Source organism: Diorhabda sublineata, chromosome 2 (assembly GCF_026230105.1).
Source record: "Diorhabda sublineata isolate icDioSubl1.1 chromosome 2, icDioSubl1.1, whole genome shotgun sequence".
NCBI classification, from domain to species: Eukaryota; Metazoa; Arthropoda; class Insecta; order Coleoptera; family Chrysomelidae; genus Diorhabda; species Diorhabda sublineata.
This window is the reverse complement of record NC_079475.1, coordinates 2,648,328-2,670,482: the sequence shown is the minus strand read 5'-3', so window position 1 is coordinate 2,670,482 and position 22,155 is coordinate 2,648,328. Positions and strand designations below refer to the sequence as shown.

Sequence of the window (22,155 nt, the reverse complement as noted above, 5' to 3'; positions counted from 1 at the left end):
AATATTAAAACTGCATCAAAAAGAAATGAATTTAAGGTAGATTCTTGAAATGGTATCTAGCAGACTCTACACATTTTATTATCGAATTGTTGATTGTTGTATTAAATTACGGAAAGTCTACGAAAAACTGCAAGGTATACTAGAATTGCAACAAAGCAAAATAATTTGGAGTAGATTCTTGAAATGGAACTTAGCATCCTCTTTTATTATAGAATTGTTGATTGTTGCATCGAATTACGGAAAGTCTACGAAAAACTGCAAGGAATACTAGAATTGGAACAAAGCAAAATAATTTGAAGTAGATTCTTGAAATAGAATCTAGCAGACTACTCATTTTTTGCCGAATTGTTGATTACCGTATTGAATTACGGAAAGTCTACAGAAAACTATCTAAAAATACTAGAACTGCAACAAAAAGAAATGAATTTAAGGTAGATTCTTGAAATGGCATCTAGCAGACTATACACATTTTATTATCGAATTGTTGATTGTTGTATCGAATTACGGAAAGTCTACGGAAAACTGCAAGGAATACTAGAATTGCAACAAAGCAAAATAATTTGAAATAGAATCTAACAGACTCTACACATTTTATTATCGAATTGTTGATTGTTGTATTAAATCACGGAAAGTCTACGAATAACTGCAAGAAATACTAGAATTGCAACAAAGGAAAAATAATTTGGAGTAGATTCTTGAAATGGAACTTAGCAACCTCTTTTATTATAGAATTGTTGATTGTTGTATCGAATTACGGAAAGTCTACAAAAAACTGTCTAAAAATACTAGAACTGCAACAAAAAGAAATGAATTTAAGGTAGATTCTTGAAATAGTATCTAACAGACTCTACACATTTTATTATCGAATTGATGATTGTTGTATTAAATTACGGAAAGTCTACGAATAACTGCAAGGAATACTAGAATTGCAACAAAGCAATATAATTTTAAGTAGATTCTTGAAATGGAACTTTGCATCCTCTTTTATTATAGAATTGTTGATTGTTGTATCGAATTACGGAAAGTCTACGGAAAACTGCAAGGAATACTAGAATTGCAACAAAGCAAAATAATTTGAAATAGAATCTAACAGACTCTACACATTTTATTATCGAATTGTTGATTGTTGTATTAAATCACGGAAAGTCTACGAATAACTGCAAGAAATACTAGAATTGCAACAAAGGAAAAATAATTTGGAGTAGATTCTTGAAATGGAACTTAGCAACCTCTTTTATTATAGAATTGTTGATTGTTGTATCGAATTACGGAAAGTCTACAAAAAACTGTCTAAAAATACTAGAACTGCAACAAAAAGAAATGAATTTAAGGTAGATTCTTGAAATAGTATCTAACAGACTCTACACATTTTATTATCGAATTGTTGATTGATGTATTAAATTACGGAAAGTCTACAGAAAACTATCTAAAAATATTAAAACTGCATCAAAAAGAAATGAATTTAAGGTAGATTCTTGAAATGGTATCTAGCAGACTCTACACATTTTATTATCGAATTGTTGATTGTTGTATTAAATTACGGAAAGTCTACGAAAAACTGCAAGGTATACTAGAATTGCAACAAAGCAAAATAACTTGGAGTAGATTCTTGAAATGGAACTTAGCATCCTCTTTTATTATAGAATTGTTGATTGTTGTATCGAATTACGGAAAGTCTACGAAAAACTGCAAGGAATACTAGAATTGCAACAAAGCAAAATAATTTGAAGTAGATTCTTGAAATAGAATCTAGCAGACTACTCATTTTTTGCCGAATTGTTGATTACCGTATTGAATTACGGAAAGTCTACAGAAAACTATCTAAAAATACTAGAACTGCAACAAAAAGAAATGAATTTAAGGTAGATTCTTGAAATGGCATCTAGCAGACTCTACACATTTTATTATCGAATTGTTGATTGTTGTATTAAATTACGGAAAGTCTACGAATAACTGCAAGGAATACTAGAATTGCAACAAAGCAAAATAATTTGGAGTAGATTCTTGAAATAGAATCTAACAGACTCTACACATTTTATTATCGAATTGTTGATTGTATTAAATTACGGAAAGTCTACGATTAACTGCAAGAAATACTAGAATTGCAACAAAGGGAAAATAATTTGGAGTAGATTCTTGAAATGGAACTTAGCAACCTCTTTTATTATAGAATTGTTGATTGTTGTATCGAATTACGGGAAGTCTACGAAAAACTGCAAGGAATACTAGAATTGCAACAAAGCAAAATAATTTGAAGTAGATTCTTGAAATAGAATCTAACAGACTCTACTCATTTTTTTGCCGAATTGTTGATTACCCTATTGAATTACGGAAAGTCTACAGAAAACTATCTAAAAATACTAGAACTGCAACAAAAAGAAATGAATTTAAGGTAGATTCTTGAAATGGAATCTAACAGACTATACACATTTTATTATCGAATTGTTGATTGTTGTATCGAATTACGGAAAGTCTACGGAAAACTGCAAGGAATACTAGAATTGCAACAAAGCAAAATAATTTGAAATAGAATCTAACAGACTCTACACATTTTATTATCGAATTGTTGATTGTTGTATTAAATCACGGAAAGTCTACGAATAACTGCAAGAAATACTAGAATTGCAACAAAGGAAAAATAATTTGGAGTAGATTCTTGAAATGGAACTTAGCAACCTCTTTTATTATAGAATTGTTGATTGTTGTATCGAATTACGGAAAGTCTACAAAAAACTGTCTAAAAATACTAGAACTGCAACAAAAAGAAATGAATTTAAGGTAGATTCTTGAAATAGTATCTAACAGACTCTACACATTTTATTATCGAATTGATGATTGTTGTATTAAATTACGGAAAGTCTACGAATAACTGCAAGGAATACTAGAATTGCAACAAAGCAATATAATTTTAAGTAGATTCTTGAAATGGAACTTTGCATCCTCTTTTATTATAGAATTGTTGATTGTTGTATCGAATTACGGAAAGTCTACGGAAAACTGCAAGGAATACTAGAATTGCAACAAAGCAAAATAATTTGAAATAGAATCTAACAGACTCTACACATTTTATTATCGAATTGTTGATTGTTGTATTAAATCACGGAAAGTCTACGAATAACTGCAAGAAATACTAGAATTGCAACAAAGGAAAAATAATTTGGAGTAGATTCTTGAAATGGAACTTAGCAACCTCTTTTATTATAGAATTGTTGATTGTTGTATCGAATTACGGAAAGTCTACAAAAAACTGTCTAAAAATACTAGAACTGCAACAAAAAGAAATGAATTTAAGGTAGATTCTTGAAATAGTATCTAACAGACTCTACACATTTTATTATCGAATTGTTGATTGATGTATTAAATTACGGAAAGTCTACAGAAAACTATCTAAAAATATTAAAACTGCATCAAAAAGAAATGAATTTAAGGTAGATTCTTGAAATGGTATCTAGCAGACTCTACACATTTTATTATCGAATTGTTGATTGTTGTATTAAATTACGGAAAGTCTACGAAAAACTGCAAGGTATACTAGAATTGCAACAAAGCAAAATAACTTGGAGTAGATTCTTGAAATGGAACTTAGCATCCTCTTTTATTATAGAATTGTTGATTGTTGTATCGAATTACGGAAAGTCTACGAAAAACTGCAAGGAATACTAGAATTGCAACAAAGCAAAATAATTTGAAGTAGATTCTTGAAATAGAATCTAGCAGACTACTCATTTTTTGCCGAATTGTTGATTACCGTATTGAATTACGGAAAGTCTACAGAAAACTATCTAAAAATACTAGAACTGCAACAAAAAGAAATGAATTTAAGGTAGATTCTTGAAATGGCATCTAGCAGACTCTACACATTTTATTATCGAATTGTTGATTGTTGTATTAAATTACGGAAAGTCTACGAATAACTGCAAGGAATACTAGAATTGCAACAAAGCAAAATAATTTGGAGTAGATTCTTGAAATAGAATCTAACAGACTCTACACATTTTATTATCGAATTGTTGATTGTATTAAATTACGGAAAGTCTACGATTAACTGCAAGAAATACTAGAATTGCAACAAAGGGAAAATAATTTGGAGTAGATTCTTGAAATGGAACTTAGCAACCTCTTTTATTATAGAATTGTTGATTGTTGTATCGAATTACGGGAAGTCTACGAAAAACTGCAAGGAATACTAGAATTGCAACAAAGCAAAATAATTTGAAGTAGATTCTTGAAATAGAATCTAACAGACTCTACTCATTTTTTTGCCGAATTGTTGATTACCCTATTGAATTACGGAAAGTCTACAGAAAACTATCTAAAAATACTAGAACTGCAACAAAAAGAAATGAATTTAAGGTAGATTCTTGAAATGGAATCTAACAGACTCTACACATTTTATTATCGAATTGTTGATTGTTGTATTAAATTACGGAAAGTCTACGAATAACTGCAAGAAATACTAGAATTGCAACAAAGGAAAAATAATTTGGAGTAGATTCTTGAAATGGAACTTAGCAACCTCTTTTATTATAGAATTGTTGATTGTTGTATCGAATTACGGAAAGTCTACGAAAAACTGCAAGGAATACTAGAATTGCAACAAAACAAAATAATTTGAAGTAGATTCTTGAAATAGAATCTAGCAGACTACTCATTTTTTGCCGAATTGTTGATTACCGTATTGAATTACGAAAAGTCTACAGAAAACTATCTAAAAATACTAGAACTGCAACAAAAAGAAATGAATTTAAGGTAGATTCTGGAAATGGTATCTAACAGACTCTACACATTTTATTATCGAATTGATGATTGTTGTATTAAATTACGGAAAGCCTACGAATAACTGCAAGGAATACTAGAATTGCAACAAAGCAAAATAATTTGAAGTAGATTCTTGAAATGGAATCTAGCTGACTCTACACATTTTTTTGCCGAATCGTTGATTACCGTATTGAATTACGAAAAGTCTACAGAAAACTGTCTAAAAATACTAGAACTGCAACAAAAAGAAATGAATTTAAGGTAGATTCTTGAAATGGAATCTAACAGACTCTACACATTTTATTATCGAATTGTTGATTGTTGTATCGAATTACGGAAAGTCTACGAATAACTGCAAGAAATACTAGAATTGGAACAAAGCAAAAATAATTTAGAGTAGATTTTTGAAATGGAATCTAGCAGACTCTACTCATTTTTTTGCCGAATCGTTGATTACCGTATGGAATTACGGAAAGTCTACAAAAAACTGTCTAAGAATACTAGAACTGCAACAAAAAGGAATGAATTTAAGGTAGATTCTTGAAATGGTATCTAGCAGACTCTACACATTTTATAATCGAATTGTTGATTGTTGTATTAAATTACGGAAAGACTACGAAAAACTGCAAGGAATACTAGAATTGCAACAAAGGAAAAATAATTTGGAGTAAATTTTTGAAATGGAACTTAGCATCCTCTTTTATTATAGAATTGTTGATTGTTGTATCGAATTACGGAAAGTACAAAAAACTGTCTAAAAATACTAGAACTGCAACAAAAAGAAATGAATTTAAGGTAGATTCTTGAAATGGCATCTAGCAGACTCTACACATTTCATTATCGAATTGTTGATTGTATTAAATTACGGAAAGTCTACGAATAACTGCAAGAAATACTAGAATTGCAACAAAGGGAAAATAATTTGGAGTAGATTCTTGAAATGGAACTTAGCAATCTCTTTTATTATAGAATTGTTGATTGTTGTATTAAATTACGGAAACTCTACGAAAAACTGCAAGGAATACTAGAATTGCAACAAAGCAAAATAATTTGGAGTAGATTCTTGAAATGGAACTTAGCATCCTCTTTTATTATAGAATTGTTGATTGTTGTATCGAATTACGGAAAGTACAAAAAACTGTCTAAAAATACTAGAACTGCAACAAAAAGAAATGAATTTAAGGTAGATTCTTGAATTGGAATCTAGCAGACTCTACACATTTTTTTGCCGAATCGTTGATTACCGTATTGAATTACGAAAAGTCTACAAATAACTGCAAGAAATACTAGAATTGCAACAAAGCAAAATAATTTGAAATAGAATCTAACAGACTCTACACATTTTATTATCGAATTGTTGATTGTTGTATTAAATTACGGAAAGTCTACGAAAAACTGCAAGGAATACTAGAATTGCAACAAGCAAAATAATTTGAAGTAGATTCTTGAAATGGAATCCAACAGACTCTACACATTTTATTATCGAATTGTTGATTGTTGTATCGAATTACGGAAAGTCTACGAATAACTGCAAGAAATACTAGAATTGCAACAAAGCAAAAATAATTTAGAGTAGATTTTTGAAATGGAATCTAGCAGACTCTACTCATTTTTTGCCGAATTGTTGATTACCGTATTGAATTACGAAAAGTCTACAGAAAACTATCTAAAAATACTAGAACTGCAACAAAAAGAAATGAATTTAAGGTAGATTCTGGAAATGGTATCTAACAGACTCTACACATTTTATTATCGAATTGATGATTGTTGTATTAAATTACGGAAAGCCTACGAATAACTGCAAGGAATACTAGAATTGCAACAAAGCAAAATAATTTGAAGTAGATTCTTGAAATGGAATCTAGCTGACTCTACACATTTTTTTGCCGAATCGTTGATTACCGTATTGAATTACGAAAAGTCTACAGAAAACTATCTAATAATACTAGAACTGCAACAAAAAGAAATGAATTTAAGGTAGATTCTTGAAATGGTATCTAGCAGACTCTACACATTTTATTATCGAATTGTTGATTGTTGTATCGAATTACGGAAAGTCTACGAAAAACTGCAAGGAATACTAGAATTGCAACAAAGCAAAATAATTTGAAGTAGATTCTTGGAATAGAATCTAACAGACTCTACTCATTTTTTTGCCGAATTGTTGATTACCGTATTGAATTACGGAAAGTCTACAAAAAACTGTCTAAAAATACTAGAACTGCAACAAAAAGAAATGAATTTAAGGTAGATTCTTGAAATGGAATCTAACAGACTCTACACATTTTATTATCGAATTGTTGATTGTTGTATCGAATTACGGAAAGTCTACGAATAACTGCAAGAAATACTAGAATTGGAACAAAGCAAAAATAATTTAGAGTAGATTTTTGAAATGGAATCTAGCAGACTCTACTCATTTTTTTGCCGAATCGTTGATTACCGTATGGAATTACGGAAAGTCTACAAAAAACTGTCTAAGAATACTAGAACTGCAACAAAAAGGAATGAATTTAAGGTAGATTCTTGAAATGGTATCTAGCAGACTCTACACATTTTATAATCGAATTGTTGATTGTTGTATTAAATTACGGAAAGACTACGAAAAACTGCAAGGAATACTAGAATTGCAACAAAGGAAAAATAATTTGGAGTAAATTTTTGAAATGGAACTTAGCATCCTCTTTTATTATAGAATTGTTGATTGTTGTATCGAATTACGGAAAGTACAAAAAACTGTCTAAAAATACTAGAACTGCAACAAAAAGAAATGAATTTAAGGTAGATTCTTGAAATGGCATCTAGCAGACTCTACACATTTCATTATCGAATTGTTGATTGTATTAAATTACGGAAAGTCTACGAATAACTGCAAGAAATACTAGAATTGCAACAAAGGGAAAATAATTTGGAGTAGATTCTTGAAATGGAACTTAGCAATCTCTTTTATTATAGAATTGTTGATTGTTGTATTAAATTACGGAAACTCTACGAAAAACTGCAAGGAATACTAGAATTGCAACAAAGCAAAATAATTTGGAGTAGATTCTTGAAATGGAACTTAGCATCCTCTTTTATTATAGAATTGTTGATTGTTGTATCGAATTACGGAAAGTACAAAAAACTGTCTAAAAATACTAGAACTGCAACAAAAAGAAATGAATTTAAGGTAGATTCTTGAATTGGAATCTAGCAGACTCTACACATTTTTTTGCCGAATCGTTGATTACCGTATTGAATTACGAAAAGTCTACAAATAACTGCAAGAAATACTAGAATTGCAACAAAGCAAAATAATTTGAAATAGAATCTAACAGACTCTACACATTTTATTATCGAATTGTTGATTGTTGTATTAAATTACGGAAAGTCTACGAAAAACTGCAAGGAATACTAGAATTGCAACAAGCAAAATAATTTGAAGTAGATTCTTGAAATGGAATCCAACAGAATCTACACATTTTATTATCGAATTGTTGATTGTTGTATCGAATTACGGAAAGTCTACGAATAACTGCAAGAAATACTAGAATTGCAACAAAGCAAAAATAATTTAGAGTAGATTTTTGAAATGGAATCTAGCAGACTCTACTCATTTTTTTGCCGAATCGTTGATTACCGTATGGAATTACGGAAAGTCTACAAAAAACTGTCTAAGAATACTAGAACTGCAACAAAAAGAAATGAATTTAAGGTAGATTCTTGAAATGGTATCTAGCAGACTCTACACATTTCATTATCGAATTGTTGATTGTATTAAATTACGGAAAGTCTACGAATAACTGCAAGGAATACTAGAATTGCAACAAAGGAAAAATAATTTGGAGTAGATTCTTGAAATGGAATCTAACAGACTCTACACATTTCATTATCGAATTGTTGATTGTATTAAATTACGGAAAGTCTACGATTAACTGCAAGAAATACTAGAATTGCAACAAAGGGAAAATAATTTGGAGTAGATTCTTGAAATGGAACTTAGCAACTTCTTTTATTATAGAATTGTTAATTGTTGTATCGAATTACGGAAAGTCTACGAAAAACTGCAAGGAATACTAGAATTGCAACAATGCAAAATAATTTGAAGTAGATTCTTGAAATGGAATCTAGCAGACTCTACACATTTTTTTGCCGAATCGTTGATTACCGTATTGAATTACGAAAAGTCTACAAATAACTGCAAGAAATATTAGAATTGCAACAAAGCAAAATAATTTGAAATAGATTCTTGAAATAGAATCTAACAGACTTTACACATTTTATTATCGAATTGTTGATTGTTGTATTAAATTACGGAAAGTCTACGAAAAACTGCAAGGAATACTAGAATTGCAACAAAGCAAAATAATTTGAAGTAGATTCTTGAAATGGAATCTAACAGACTCTACACATTTTATTATCGAATTGTTGATTGTTGTATCGAATTACGGAAAGTCTACGAATAACTGCAAGAAATACTAGAATTGCAACAAAGCAAAATAATTTGGAGTAGATTCTTGAAATGGAACTTAGCAATCTCTTTTATTATAGAATTGTTGATTGTTGTATTAAATTACGGGAAGTCTACGAAAAACTGCAAGGAATACTAGAATTGCAACAAAGCAAAATAATTTGAAGTAGATTCTTGAAATAGAATCTAACAGACTCTACTCATTTTTTTGCCGAATTGTTGATTACCGTATTGAATTACGGAAAGTCTACAGAAAACTATCTAAAAATATTAGAACTGCATCAAAAATAAATGAATTTAAGGTAGATTCTTGAAATGGTATCTAGCAGACTCTACACATTTTATTATCGAATTGTTGATTGTATTAAATTACGGAAACTCTACGAAAAACTGCAAGGAATACTAGAATTGCAACAAAGCAAAATAATTTGGAGTAGATTCTTGAAATGGAACTTAGCATCCTCTTTTATTATAGAATTGTTGATTGTTGTATCGAATTACGGAAAGTACAAAAAACTGTCTAAAAATACTAGAACTGCAACAAAAAGAAATGAATTTAAGGTAGATTCTTGAATTGGAATCTAGCAGACTCTACACATTTTTTTGCCGAATCGTTGATTACCGTATTGAATTACGAAAAGTCTACAAATAACTGCAAGAAATACTAGAATTGCAACAAAGCAAAATAATTTGAAATAGAATCTAACAGACTCTACACATTTTATTATCGAATTGTTGATTGTTGTATTAAATTACGGAAAGTCTACGAAAAACTGCAAGGAATACTAGAATTGCAACAAGCAAAATAATTTGAAGTAGATTCTTGAAATGGAATCCAACAGACTCTACACATTTTATTATCGAATTGTTGATTGTTGTATCGAATTACGGAAAGTCTACGAATAACTGCAAGAAATACTAGAATTGCAACAAAGCAAAAATAATTTAGAGTAGATTTTTGAAATGGAATCTAGCAGACTCTACTCATTTTTTTGCCGAATCGTTGATTACCGTATGGAATTACGGAAAGTCTACAAAAAACTGTCTAAGAATACTAGAACTGCAACAAAAAGAAATGAATTTAAGGTAGATTCTTGAAATGGAATCTAACAGAATCTACACATTTCATTATCGAATTGTTGATTGTATTAAATTACGGAAAGTCTACGATTAACTGCAAGAAATACTAGAATTGCAACAAAGGGAAAATAATTTGGAGTAGATTCTTGAAATGGAACTTAGCAACTTCTTTTATTATAGAATTGTTAATTGTTGTATCGAATTACGGAAAGTCTACGAAAAACTGCAAGGAATACTAGAATTGCAACAATGCAAAATAATTTGAAGTAGATTCTTGAAATGGAATCTAGCAGACTCTACACATTTTTTTGCCGAATCGTTGATTACCGTATTGAATTACGAAAAGTCTACAAATAACTGCAAGAAATATTAGAATTGCAACAAAGCAAAATAATTTGAAATAGATTCTTGAAATAGAATCTAACAGACTTTACACATTTTATTATCGAATTGTTGATTGTTGTATTAAATTACGGAAAGTCTACGAAAAACTGCAAGGAATACTAGAATTGCAACAAAGCAAAATAATTTGAAGTAGATTCTTGAAATGGAATCTAACAGACTCTACACATTTTATTATCGAATTGTTGATTGTTGTATCGAATTACGGAAAGTCTACGAATAACTGCAAGAAATACTAGAATTGCAACAAAGCAAAATAATTTGGAGTAGATTCTTGAAATGGAACTTAGCAATCTCTTTTATTATAGAATTGTTGATTGTTGTATCGAATTACGGGAAGTCTACGAAAAACTGCAAGGAATACTAGAATTGCAACAAAGCAAAATAATTTGAAGTAGATTCTTGAAATAGAATCTAACAGACTCTACTCATTTTTTTGCCGAATTGTTGATTACCGTATTGAATTACGGAAAGTCTACGAATAACTGCAAGGAATACTAGAATTGCAACAAAGCAAAATAATTTGAAGTAGATTCTTGAAATGGAATCTAGCAGACTACACATTTTTTTGCCGAATCGTTGATTACCGTATTGAATTACGAAAAGTCTACAAATAACTGCAAGAAATACTAGAATTGCAACAAAGCAAAAATAATTTGGAGTAGATTCTTGAAATGAAACTTAGCAACCTCTTTTATTATAGAATTGTTGATTGTTGTATCGAATTACGGAAAGTCTACGAAAAACTGCAAGGAATACTAGAATTGCAACAAAGCAAAATAATTTGAAGTAGATTCTTGGAATAGAATCTAACAGACTTTACTCATTTTTTTGCCGAATCCTTGATTACCGTATCGAATTACGGAAAGTACAAAAAACTGTCTAAAAATACTAGAACTGCAACAAAAAGAAATGAATTTAAGGTAGATTCTTGAAATGGCATCTAGCAGACTCTACACATTTTATTATCGAATTGTTGATTGTTGTATTAAATTACGGAAAGTCTACGAATAACTGCAAGGAATACTAGAATTGCAACAAAGCAAAATAATTTGGAGTAGATTCTTGAAATGGAATCTAACAGACTCTACACATTTTATTATCGAATTGTTGATTGTTGTATCGAATTACGGAAAGTCTACGAATAACTGCAAGAAATACTAGAATTGGAACAAAGCAAAAATAATTTAGAGTAGATTTTTGAAATGGAATCTAGCAGACTCTACTCATTTTTCTGCCGAATTGTTGATTACCGCATTGAATTACGGAAAGTCTACAAAAAACTGTCTAAAAATACTAGAACTGCAACAAGAAGAAATGAATTTTAGGTAGATTCTTGAAATGGAATCTAGCAGACTCTACTCATTTTTTTGCCGAATCGTTGATTACCGTATTGAATTACGGAAAGTCTACAAAAAACTGAAAAAACTACTAGAAATGCAACAAAATGAAAATAATTTTATGTAGATTCTGGAAATGAAACCCAGCAGACTTACAAATTTTTTTGCCGAATTTTTGATTACCGTATTGAATTTCGGAAAGTTTACAGAAAACTCACTAGAACTACAACAAAAAAATATGATTTTAAGGTAGATTCTCGAAATGGAACTTAGCAACCTCTTCTATTATAGAATTGTTGATTGTTGTATCGAATTACGGAAAGTCTATGAAAAACTGCAAGGAATACTAGAATTGCAACAAAGGAAAAATAATTTGGAGTAGATTCTTGTAATGGAACTTAGCAGCCTCTTTTATTATCGAATTGTTGATTGTTGTACTGAAATACGGAAATTCTACGAATAACTGCAAGAAATACTAGAATTGCAACAAAGCAAAAATAATTTGGAGTAGATTTTTGAAATGGAACCTTACAACCTTTTTTATTATAGAATTGTTGATTGTTGTATCGAATTACGGAAAGTCTACGAAAAACTGCAAGAAATACTAGAATTGAAACAAAGCAAAAATAATTTGGAGTAGATTCTTGAAATGGAATCTAGCAGACTCTACTCATTTTTCTGCCGAATTGTTGATTACCGCATTGAATTACGGAAAGTCTACAAAAAACTGTCTAAAAATACTAGAACTGCAACAAGAAGAAATGAATTTTAGGTAGATTCTTGAAATGGAATCTAGCAGACTCTACTCATTTTTTTGCCGAATCGTTGATTACCGTATTGAATTACGGAAAGTCTACAAAAAACTGAAAAAACTACTAGAAATGCAACAAAATGAAAATAATTTTATGTAGATTCTGGAAATGAAACCCAGCAGACTTACAAATTTTTTTGCCGAATTTTTGATTACCGTATTGAATTTCGGAAAGTTTACAGAAAACTCACTAGAACTACAACAAAAAAATATGATTTTAAGGTAGATTCTCGAAATGGAACCCAGTAGCTCTACACATTTTATTATCGAATTGTTGATTGTGGTATCGAATTACGAAAAGTCCACGAAAAACTGCAAGGAATACTAGAATTGCAACAAAGCAAAATAATTTGAAGTAGATTCTTGAAATGGAATCCTAACAGACTACTCTACACATTTTATAATCGAATTGTTGATTATTGTATCGAATTACGGAAAGTCTACGAAAAACTGCAGGAAATACTATAATTGCAACAAAGCAAAAATAATTTGGAGTAGATTTTTGAAATGGAACCTTACAACCTTTTTTATTATAGAATTGTTGATTGTTGTATCGAATTACGGAAAGTCTACGAAAAACTGCAAGAAATACTAGAATTGCAACAAAACAAAATAATTTGATGTAGATTCTTGAAATGGAATCTAGCAGACTCTACTCATTTTTTTGCCGAATCGTTGATTGTTGTATCGAATTACGGAAAGTCTACGAAAAACTGCAAGAAATACTAGAATTGCAACAAAGCAAAATAATTTGAAGTAGATTCTTGAAATGGAATCTAACTACCCTACACATTTTATTATCGAATTGTTGATTGTTGTATCAAATTACGGAAAGTCTACGAATAACTGCAAGAAATACTAGAATTGCAACAAAGCAAAAATAATTTGGAGTAGATTTTTGAAATGGAACCTTACAACCTCTTTTATTATAGAATTGTTGATTGTTGTATCGAATTACGGAGAGTCTACGAAAAACTGCAAGAAATACTAGAATTAAAACAAAGCAAAAATAATTTGGAGTAGATTTTTGAAATGGAATCTAGTAGACTCTATACATTTACTTGCCGAATCGTTGATTACCGTATTGAATTACGGAAAGTCTACAAAAAACTGTCTAAAAATACTAGAACTGCAACAAAAAGAAATTAATTTAAGGTAGATTCTTGAAATGGTATCTAGCAAACTCTACACATTTTATTATCGAATTGTTGATTGTGGTATCGAATTACGAAAAGTCTACGAAAAACTGCAAGGAATACTAGAATTGCAACAAAGCAAAATAATTTGAAGTAGATTCTTGAAATGGAATCCTAACAGACTACTCTACACATTTTATAATCGAATTGTTGATTATTGTATCGAATTACGGAAATTCTACGAAAAACTGCAGGAAATACTATAATTGCAACAAAGCAAAAATAATTTGGAGTAGATTCTTGAAATGGAATCTAGCAGACTCTATACATTTACTTGCCGAATCGTTGATTACCGTATTGAATAACGGAAAGTTTACAAAAAACTGTCTAAAAATACTAGCATTGCAAAAAATAGAAATAATTTAAAGTAGTTTTTCTAAATGGAATCTGGCAACCTCTACACATTTTTTTATCGAATTGTTGATTGTTGCATTCAATTACGGAGAGTCTACGAAAAACTGCAAGAAATACTGGAATTGCAACAAAATAAAAATAATTTGAATTAGATTCTTGAAATGGACCCCAGTAGCCTCTACATATTTTTTTGCCGAATTGTTGTGTACCGTATTGAATTACTGAAAGTCTACAAAAAATTGTCTTAAAATACTAGAATCGCAAAAAATAGAAATAATTTAAAGTAGTTTTTCTAAATGGAACCTAGCAACCTCTACACATTTTGTTATCGAATTATTGATTGTCGTATTGAATAACTGAAAAAACCGCAAAAAAATACTAGAACTCGAAATGGACTCTAGCAGCCTCTAAACATTTTTCTGCCGAATTGTTGATTACCGTATTGAATTATGGAAAGTCTACAAAATACTGCAAGGAATACTAGAATTGCAACAAAGCAAAAGTAATTTGGAGTAGTTTCTTGAATGGAACCTCTTAAACATTTTTTTGCCGAATTGCAATATTTTGTTGCAATTCTAGCATGTTTATTCGGTTTTTGGTAGAGGCCTCTAGCTTTCATTTCGATGATTTTAAAAGTCCAATCCAAGGGCCAGGAAATGTTTAATCGAACCTAGAATACGCTGGGTGTCGTTTCCGTTCATCAGATGTCTATGGCTGATTCAACGGAACAGACTTAAGTAATTAAACGAAAAATTTTGAAATTTGTATAACAGAGAGAATCTCAAATCTTGTGTATCAGTGATTTTTATATAGTTGATGGAATATCCCTCACTGAAACTTCCAAGAAAAATATTCTTAATCTGACCTGACCGCTGGAATACCCGGCTGTTATCAAATGATTTACCAAAGCGATTTCTCAGTACCTCTATAAGTATTGTACATTTCCATAAGGGACAAGTCACATAGTCTTATATAAAATTGAATTTTATTTATTTATTTCAATCCAAGATTCCATGATCTCAATTTTGAACCTGAAAGTTTGACACCTTAGGAGCCAGTGCAGATACTCCTGAAACACAGCTATCAATTTGACTAGAGTTTTTCCGAAAATCCATTTGTAATTAATATTCAATAAAACTTGTACTGTATTGTTTCACTCGACTATCTCACTCCAGTATTAACTATTAACTATTAACTAACTATTAACCTAACCAAAGTAGTTTTGTTATATTGACATTGAGTATACTGCTCATAGTTATGACAGTGTCTATCGTGCCCTTAATCAAACTGTAGTAGTTTGTTCTTTCATGACCTCTAATTATGGTTAAAATGGTGAATATTAATTGAACAATTTTCTTACAGAAGTAGGAGATAGTGGCGGAACTTTATCGGGTGGACAAAAAGCTAGAATAGCTCTGGCCAGAGCACTTTATCAAGAAAAACCCATATATCTTTTGGATGATATTCTTTCGGCAGTTGACGTTAAAGTTGGCAAACATATTTTTCAGCATTGTATAATGGATATGTTACAACATAAAACCAGAATACTATGTACGCATAATGTGAAATATTTGTTGCAAGCTGACCAAATAGTTGTATTAGAAAACGGGAGAATCACAACTGTGGGTAAGTAAAAATTGTTTCGAACCACCCAATTGATTGGTATATACAATTGGGGGCAAATGAAACAAGTGTATATTGATGTCATAGATCGTTTCGTATATAAGATCGTCCACAATCATATCTAACTTGAACAATTTCAACTTCTTCTTTTATGATATGTGTAACACAATTTTGCCAGTTAATGTCACATTTTCCAAGGTTGCATCCTTTACATTTTTAACTTGAGTCCAAATCAATTCTAGGATTCTTTTCATAATGATATGGTGACAGCCTAATTACAGTTTTATTTTTTTGTTGTGTCATTATATCGGTAACATATGAATTATATATTCGTAACAGTTTAGATAGAACTATATTCATATCAAACTGTATATTCTTAGATTGTAACCATTTTTGCATATCTTTTTTAATATAGATGTTGTTGAAACCTTTTCTGGCCTACGGCTGGCAATTTTTTAGAAATTCACAATACCAGCTTTCAAATACCAATCCACTCATATCCTCATGATAATTTCCAGTTTTTTCACTTCCAAATATTAGCCATACATCTTCAACAAATCCATTGTCTGCTTTCGCATGGAGGATTATTAAATGTTTGCCTTTTCCAGATGGATTTTTCAAACCTATAGGCAAGCATCTCTTTTATCTCAAATAGCTGGATCTATACATATTTTGGAATTAATTTGTATGACCTTCATTTAGCCAGGTTTCATCAAGATGATAAATGGGTTTCTGTTCCCAACTATACTGTTTGATGGATCTTCAACACCTTACATTTTAACAAAATACTCTTTCTATTTTTTTTCAAATATCTGGAAAATTAAATTTTCTTTTATTATTTCAAATTTTCGAAATTTTTGGACACATGCACTAAAAAAATTATATTTCTAAGTTTAAGTGAGTCAGGTCTAATATTTTTGGGATTTTGACAAATAACACTTACAGCTTTCAAAATCTGTGAAAACCTTGACAAAATGTATATAGGGTGTTCAGAAAATGGTGCCGAATTTCGCTATCTATAAACTTCGAAAATTTTGTCAAATAGCAAGCCCCATTTTTCTCTTTACTATTAGATTTCTATGCTTTAAATTAATGGGACTTCGTTAGTAAATTTATATATCTCAAATTAACTGCTTTTGTAGAAACTTGAAAAAACTGAATTTACCGGGTCAGCTAGTCATAATATACGTCAAAAATTCTGTTCTTTTGATAGATCTGTTTTGATTAATCACCAACTACTATGCAATAACTACAATCGAATATTTATAATTTCGTTTTATTTAATAAAAATACTACTAACAGACAGATGTAAGTTAATCACGAGAATTCTTACTAGCCATTCAACTCTAAAACTTCATTATTTGTGTTAGCAGTGTTTACCCTGTCCCTTTGTTTTTATTTTACTTCGTCTGGCCTCTTTTGTTACTAGTCTCATACAAAACACCGTTGCCGTTGTGACACAACTATCTCAGAAGGGGAAACTAAATGCTTTAAACATACACCTACCTTGAAAACTCTTGATTTTTAACACAAGCAAATAAATTGTTAAACTACAAAATGTGGCTTCCCTTGAAGATAAATACAAATTTCAGCGATTAATACATTATAAAGCTAAATTTTTCGTAAAATCTTAGAGCTAAAGTTCACTTCACTACAAAATGTCTTGTTTATAGAATATTTAGTCAATTGGTAAGACGCAAATATATCTAACAGCTCCACGAATTTTTTAATGGCCACAACTCTACTCAAACCATCGTCACCCCGATACATTTTCATGATTCTTCCCAACTGCCACTCGCATGTTGGAATATTATCACTTTTGATCAGCACTAAACTGCCAATCTTGATCAATTCATCTGAATGTTTCTTCCATTTTGTACGTGTGTGTAGCTCATTAAGAAACTCCTGCCATCTCGACCAAAGGTTTGTAATTTCTGCCACTTGAATCAATATATTAGAAAAATCCTCAAATGTGTAAACGAACTATTCTTTAAAATCCGCTTGAGAAGGTATTTTGTGCTTTTTATTCCCAAATTCCTACAAAAATAGGAATGAAATGCCATTTGACACATTCAGACACTAATGCATGTGCTATTTTATCTGAGTTATATTTAAGGAATTCGTAGATTTCAAAATTTTTCTTTTTTCTCCTAAGTAGTTTGTATCGTTATCGGAAAAAAGGTTTTCCGACAAATCTTTTAAATGTAGCTAAAAACGCTTCGGTAGTTAATACTTAAACAACTCCAGTCTAAAATCGGTTGTGTTTTGACTAATCAGGAATCTACAGAACTGCCAATTTAGAAATCGGTAAAAAAATTGAAAAAGTGAATTTTCCTAAACCTCAGTCGAACACAGCACCTGTAGTTTGGAGGCAAGGAACATTAACACTGAGCTATCATGAATGTGTTTGACGTATTTCTGTTTCTTAGCGTACTATGGCTTTGTGAAATAATTTATAAATTGAAATAGCTTTTGAAACAAAATAAATTTGACTCAAAACTCTCGAGATTATCGTGTGTTCAGATTTCTCAGTGTTTCAATATTTTATGCAAAATCATTTAGACATAAAAACCAACTAAAAATTGATAAAGAAAATGACACTTTTCTTTAACATCACTAGAAATTAGAGAAGCTACTAAAGTTGACAAATCAAATGTATTACCGGGAAAGTTAAGGAAACAGAAAGAAAACAGAAATATCTACTTTAACAAACACAGGCAAATCAAAGGCTATTCAAACAAGCATAGATTTTAAGAAGAGTAATAAGCTACTACAAAAATGGCAAGATTCTCAGGAAAAATGAAGGGGATCCAGTTATGAGAGTGTGGATAGAAGATGAATTGAAAACGTAAATAAGAAATTTTAAAGTTTTAAAAAAATGTAAAAAATTGGAGCAAAAACAAAAAGAATATAGATAAACATAAGAAGCTTAGGAATTCATATTCAACATTCTTCTAAAACCTGGTTATATCAAAATGAGGTACACCTATTCAATATTGACTCATATACAGCAATCCATAACTGTAGATAGAGGAGGAACCACTTTATATATAAAGAATGAACTAAATTTTAAGCACCCTTGACAGTGATATATTGCCCAAAATGTTCAATGCATTTATAAGAAAACTGATTTAAATAACCTTAGTGCATATCTTTTCAATTTTAAAAAACAAATTCCATAAAAAATCAACGATATTAACAACCAACTAACCCAATCTAACCTATAAATTTCAACCTCACTTATAACCTATAAAATTTATTGTGATTATATTCGAACCAATAAATATTCAGAGAAATTTACGATGAGAGTGAAATTAATATGAGAGCTGCACAGAAAAATCAAAATAATTCGATCGATTCACAAATAAAACCAAAAAAAGATGGCCAAAAACCAAAGATTATATACTCTCAGCTTATCGCTTGCTTATTCGTCCATATCCTGGTGCACAGCAGGCCTTTACTCATTTACTCATATTGAGTAAGTAAAAACGACAGCACAATTCGCAACAAATAATGACTTGTAAATGCACAAAAATGCAAATAGCTAATAAACAAACTATATCAAACACATTTGCAAAGATTTTATACACCTTTGCAAGATGGAGGTTGTTCATTTAATAATCTTGGTTGTTTCTCGATACAAGATTGCAACTTAGTTTCAGAATCCAAATTGACAAACATTCAAAAATAAAAGACCAAAAAGTAAGCATTTAGATGTGAGCCAGTCACAGAGATGGCATTGGTAATCGCTTGAACTTCACCTATTCCAGTGCACAGGCCCTGCCAAAAACTGTATAGTGGTAAATTCCATGATGTTTTCTGGATGAGAAGTGACAATGGCGGGGATAACTGATCGATTGATAATTGAAAAAAAAATCATAATAAAAGGAAAAAAAGCGATGGAAAGGTAGGGTTGATCGTATAGGGATGAAAATTTAGGGTTGGAAATTTGAACTGAAAAATTAGGGGTGGACTACCCTTAACATTTGGGGGGATGAAAAATAAATGTTCGAATAGTGCTTCTAATAATGTAACAAAATTGCAAACAAAAAAACTACAACAAAAATATTCAGTAGTCATGGAATAAGCATAGTATTCTACTCGCGTATATAATGAGTTATTAATCACTCGGTCGTTTGTCACTCGCGACAGTAAACCTCACCTCGTTAATAATAACATTCACTATACACTTGTAAATAATATACTATTTCAAATGTAGGAAAACCCACTGAAGTTCTTCGAAATATCAACGACACCCTTTCCGTTGATTTGGAATTGGAAGATTCAGTTTCCACTGGTTTTGGAGAGTTGACTAACTTCGTTAACATCGAAAATATTTTTTGCGAGGATGATTCCCGGGATGATCAAGATACTGGATTATTTGAAGAAATTAGCGAAAGAGGCAGTTTGAATTTTAGTGTCATAGTTTCTTATTGGAAAGGTATTGGACATTTGATCAGTTGTTCTATTTTGATTGCTTTAGTTGCGATGCAGTTCTCAAGAAATTTGACTGACTGGTAAGTATAAATAGGGAAAGAAGAGAAGTCGTTGTATCCTTCATTTGAACAGATGGATCCTACTATTATTTTTGATCGTTTTTGTAGAATAATAATTCGTAGCATTACCAATTAAATCTCAATGAAGAACATGACATATATTTAAATTACAGCCCATGGCAACTTTTCACAATTAAAAGAAATTTATAAAATATATATTTCGAACTCTTTGAGTTGTTTTGTTTTCCTTCCTCCTTCCTATATTATATCACTCCATCTGTTTCTGTCATCTGTTCTTTTGGTCCATCCCGTTATTATCACTCTTCTCAAATCTGACGTTACCTCTCTTATCCATTTCTTTTTCGGCCTACCTCTTCATTCCTCCTCACTCTGTCTTGTTCTTCCTCTACTACTTTTACTACATTATATAACTCCATCTGTTTCTGTCATCATCTGTTTTTTCTGTCCATCCAGTTATTCTTACTCTTCTTGAATCGGATGTATCCGATCTGAAGTTACCTCTCTTATCTATTTCTTTTTCCGCCAACCTCTTCTAATTTCCTCCCCTCTATTTGACAATTCTGTTTGCATTCATTCAACACACCCCAACTACTTGACTCTTTGTGCTCTGACCTTCTATTTTTCTGCACTCTTCTGGTTTAGTACTCAGGAGTTACACCCATAAAATACATTCGGCTTAATCATTATTTTGTTCCATTTTATGTTTGTTGCCTCCGAGATTGCTTTTGATTTCAGAGTATTATTCTATTACTCTAGTACTCTATGCTATCCGATTTTCTAGTGCTTTCATCTGTATTTGAAATCAGCACTCCTAGATAGTCAGAAGTCTCAACTTTTTTCCAAATGATACTCCTCGTTGTCCATTCTGAAAATTCTGTTTTCTTTCCAATTTCTACGGGTGATAAACTTTAATATTTCCAGTAATAGATTCACGCTTGTGTCCGAATTTGCGCTTTTTATTACTTTTAAGGTTAGGTTGAAAAGTAAACATGTCCTTTTGCTTCAGCCCTCTTTTACCTCAAGAATTTTCGATAGCCTTTCAGACAATAAAATTTATCTAAACTTTATTCCAAGTCTCTTTCATAATTCTTTTCTTGAAATACCAAAAAAGCCTCATATAAGTTTATCCTCTTTATTATATCGTAAGTTTAGTTTATAATCTATGGACAGTAGATATTGATCTTACTAGTATTAATCTTTATTGTTTTGAAGGTAAAAATTTTGTCCGCAGTGCATCGCCCCTTCCTAAAGCCTCCTTGAAATTCAACGACTTCTTGGTTATGACTTGGTCCCAGTTTGTTTCTGGTCAAAACTTCGTAGGTCACATACAGTAATGTTATGCTCCTGTAGTTCTCGCATTAGGATTTGTCACCTCTCTTATAGAGCTTTGTAACCATCTGGTGACCGCTCTTCATCCCAAATTCTCCTCATCAATCGGCAGATCATTTTATGCAGCTGTTGCTTACCCATGTTTAATGTTTCTACTGTGTTACTACTGTTACTTTTCTCTTCCACTTTTATTAATTTTCATTTGCGTATTTCGCGTTTCATCTCTATGGTGAATGGTTCTACTATTTCCATTCTATCAACCTTGCTTTGTTGCCTGATGTTAGATGATTTCCAC

The 22,155-nt window shown here is 30.8% G+C and overlaps 1 protein-coding gene across 1 annotated transcript in view; it reads left to right on the top strand.

Annotated features, from left to right (window-relative positions):
- Positions 1-22,155, top strand: part of LOC130452676 (ATP-binding cassette sub-family C member 10) — a 176,970-nt gene that overhangs the window by 129,136 nt on the left and 25,679 nt on the right. The window contains exons 12-13 of the mRNA XM_056792064.1: positions 15,754-16,017; positions 20,234-20,531. Of these exons, the coding sequence (XP_056648042.1) occupies positions 15,754-16,017; positions 20,234-20,531 (562 nt within the window). The remainder of the gene's footprint in view (positions 1-15,753; positions 16,018-20,233; positions 20,532-22,155) is intronic.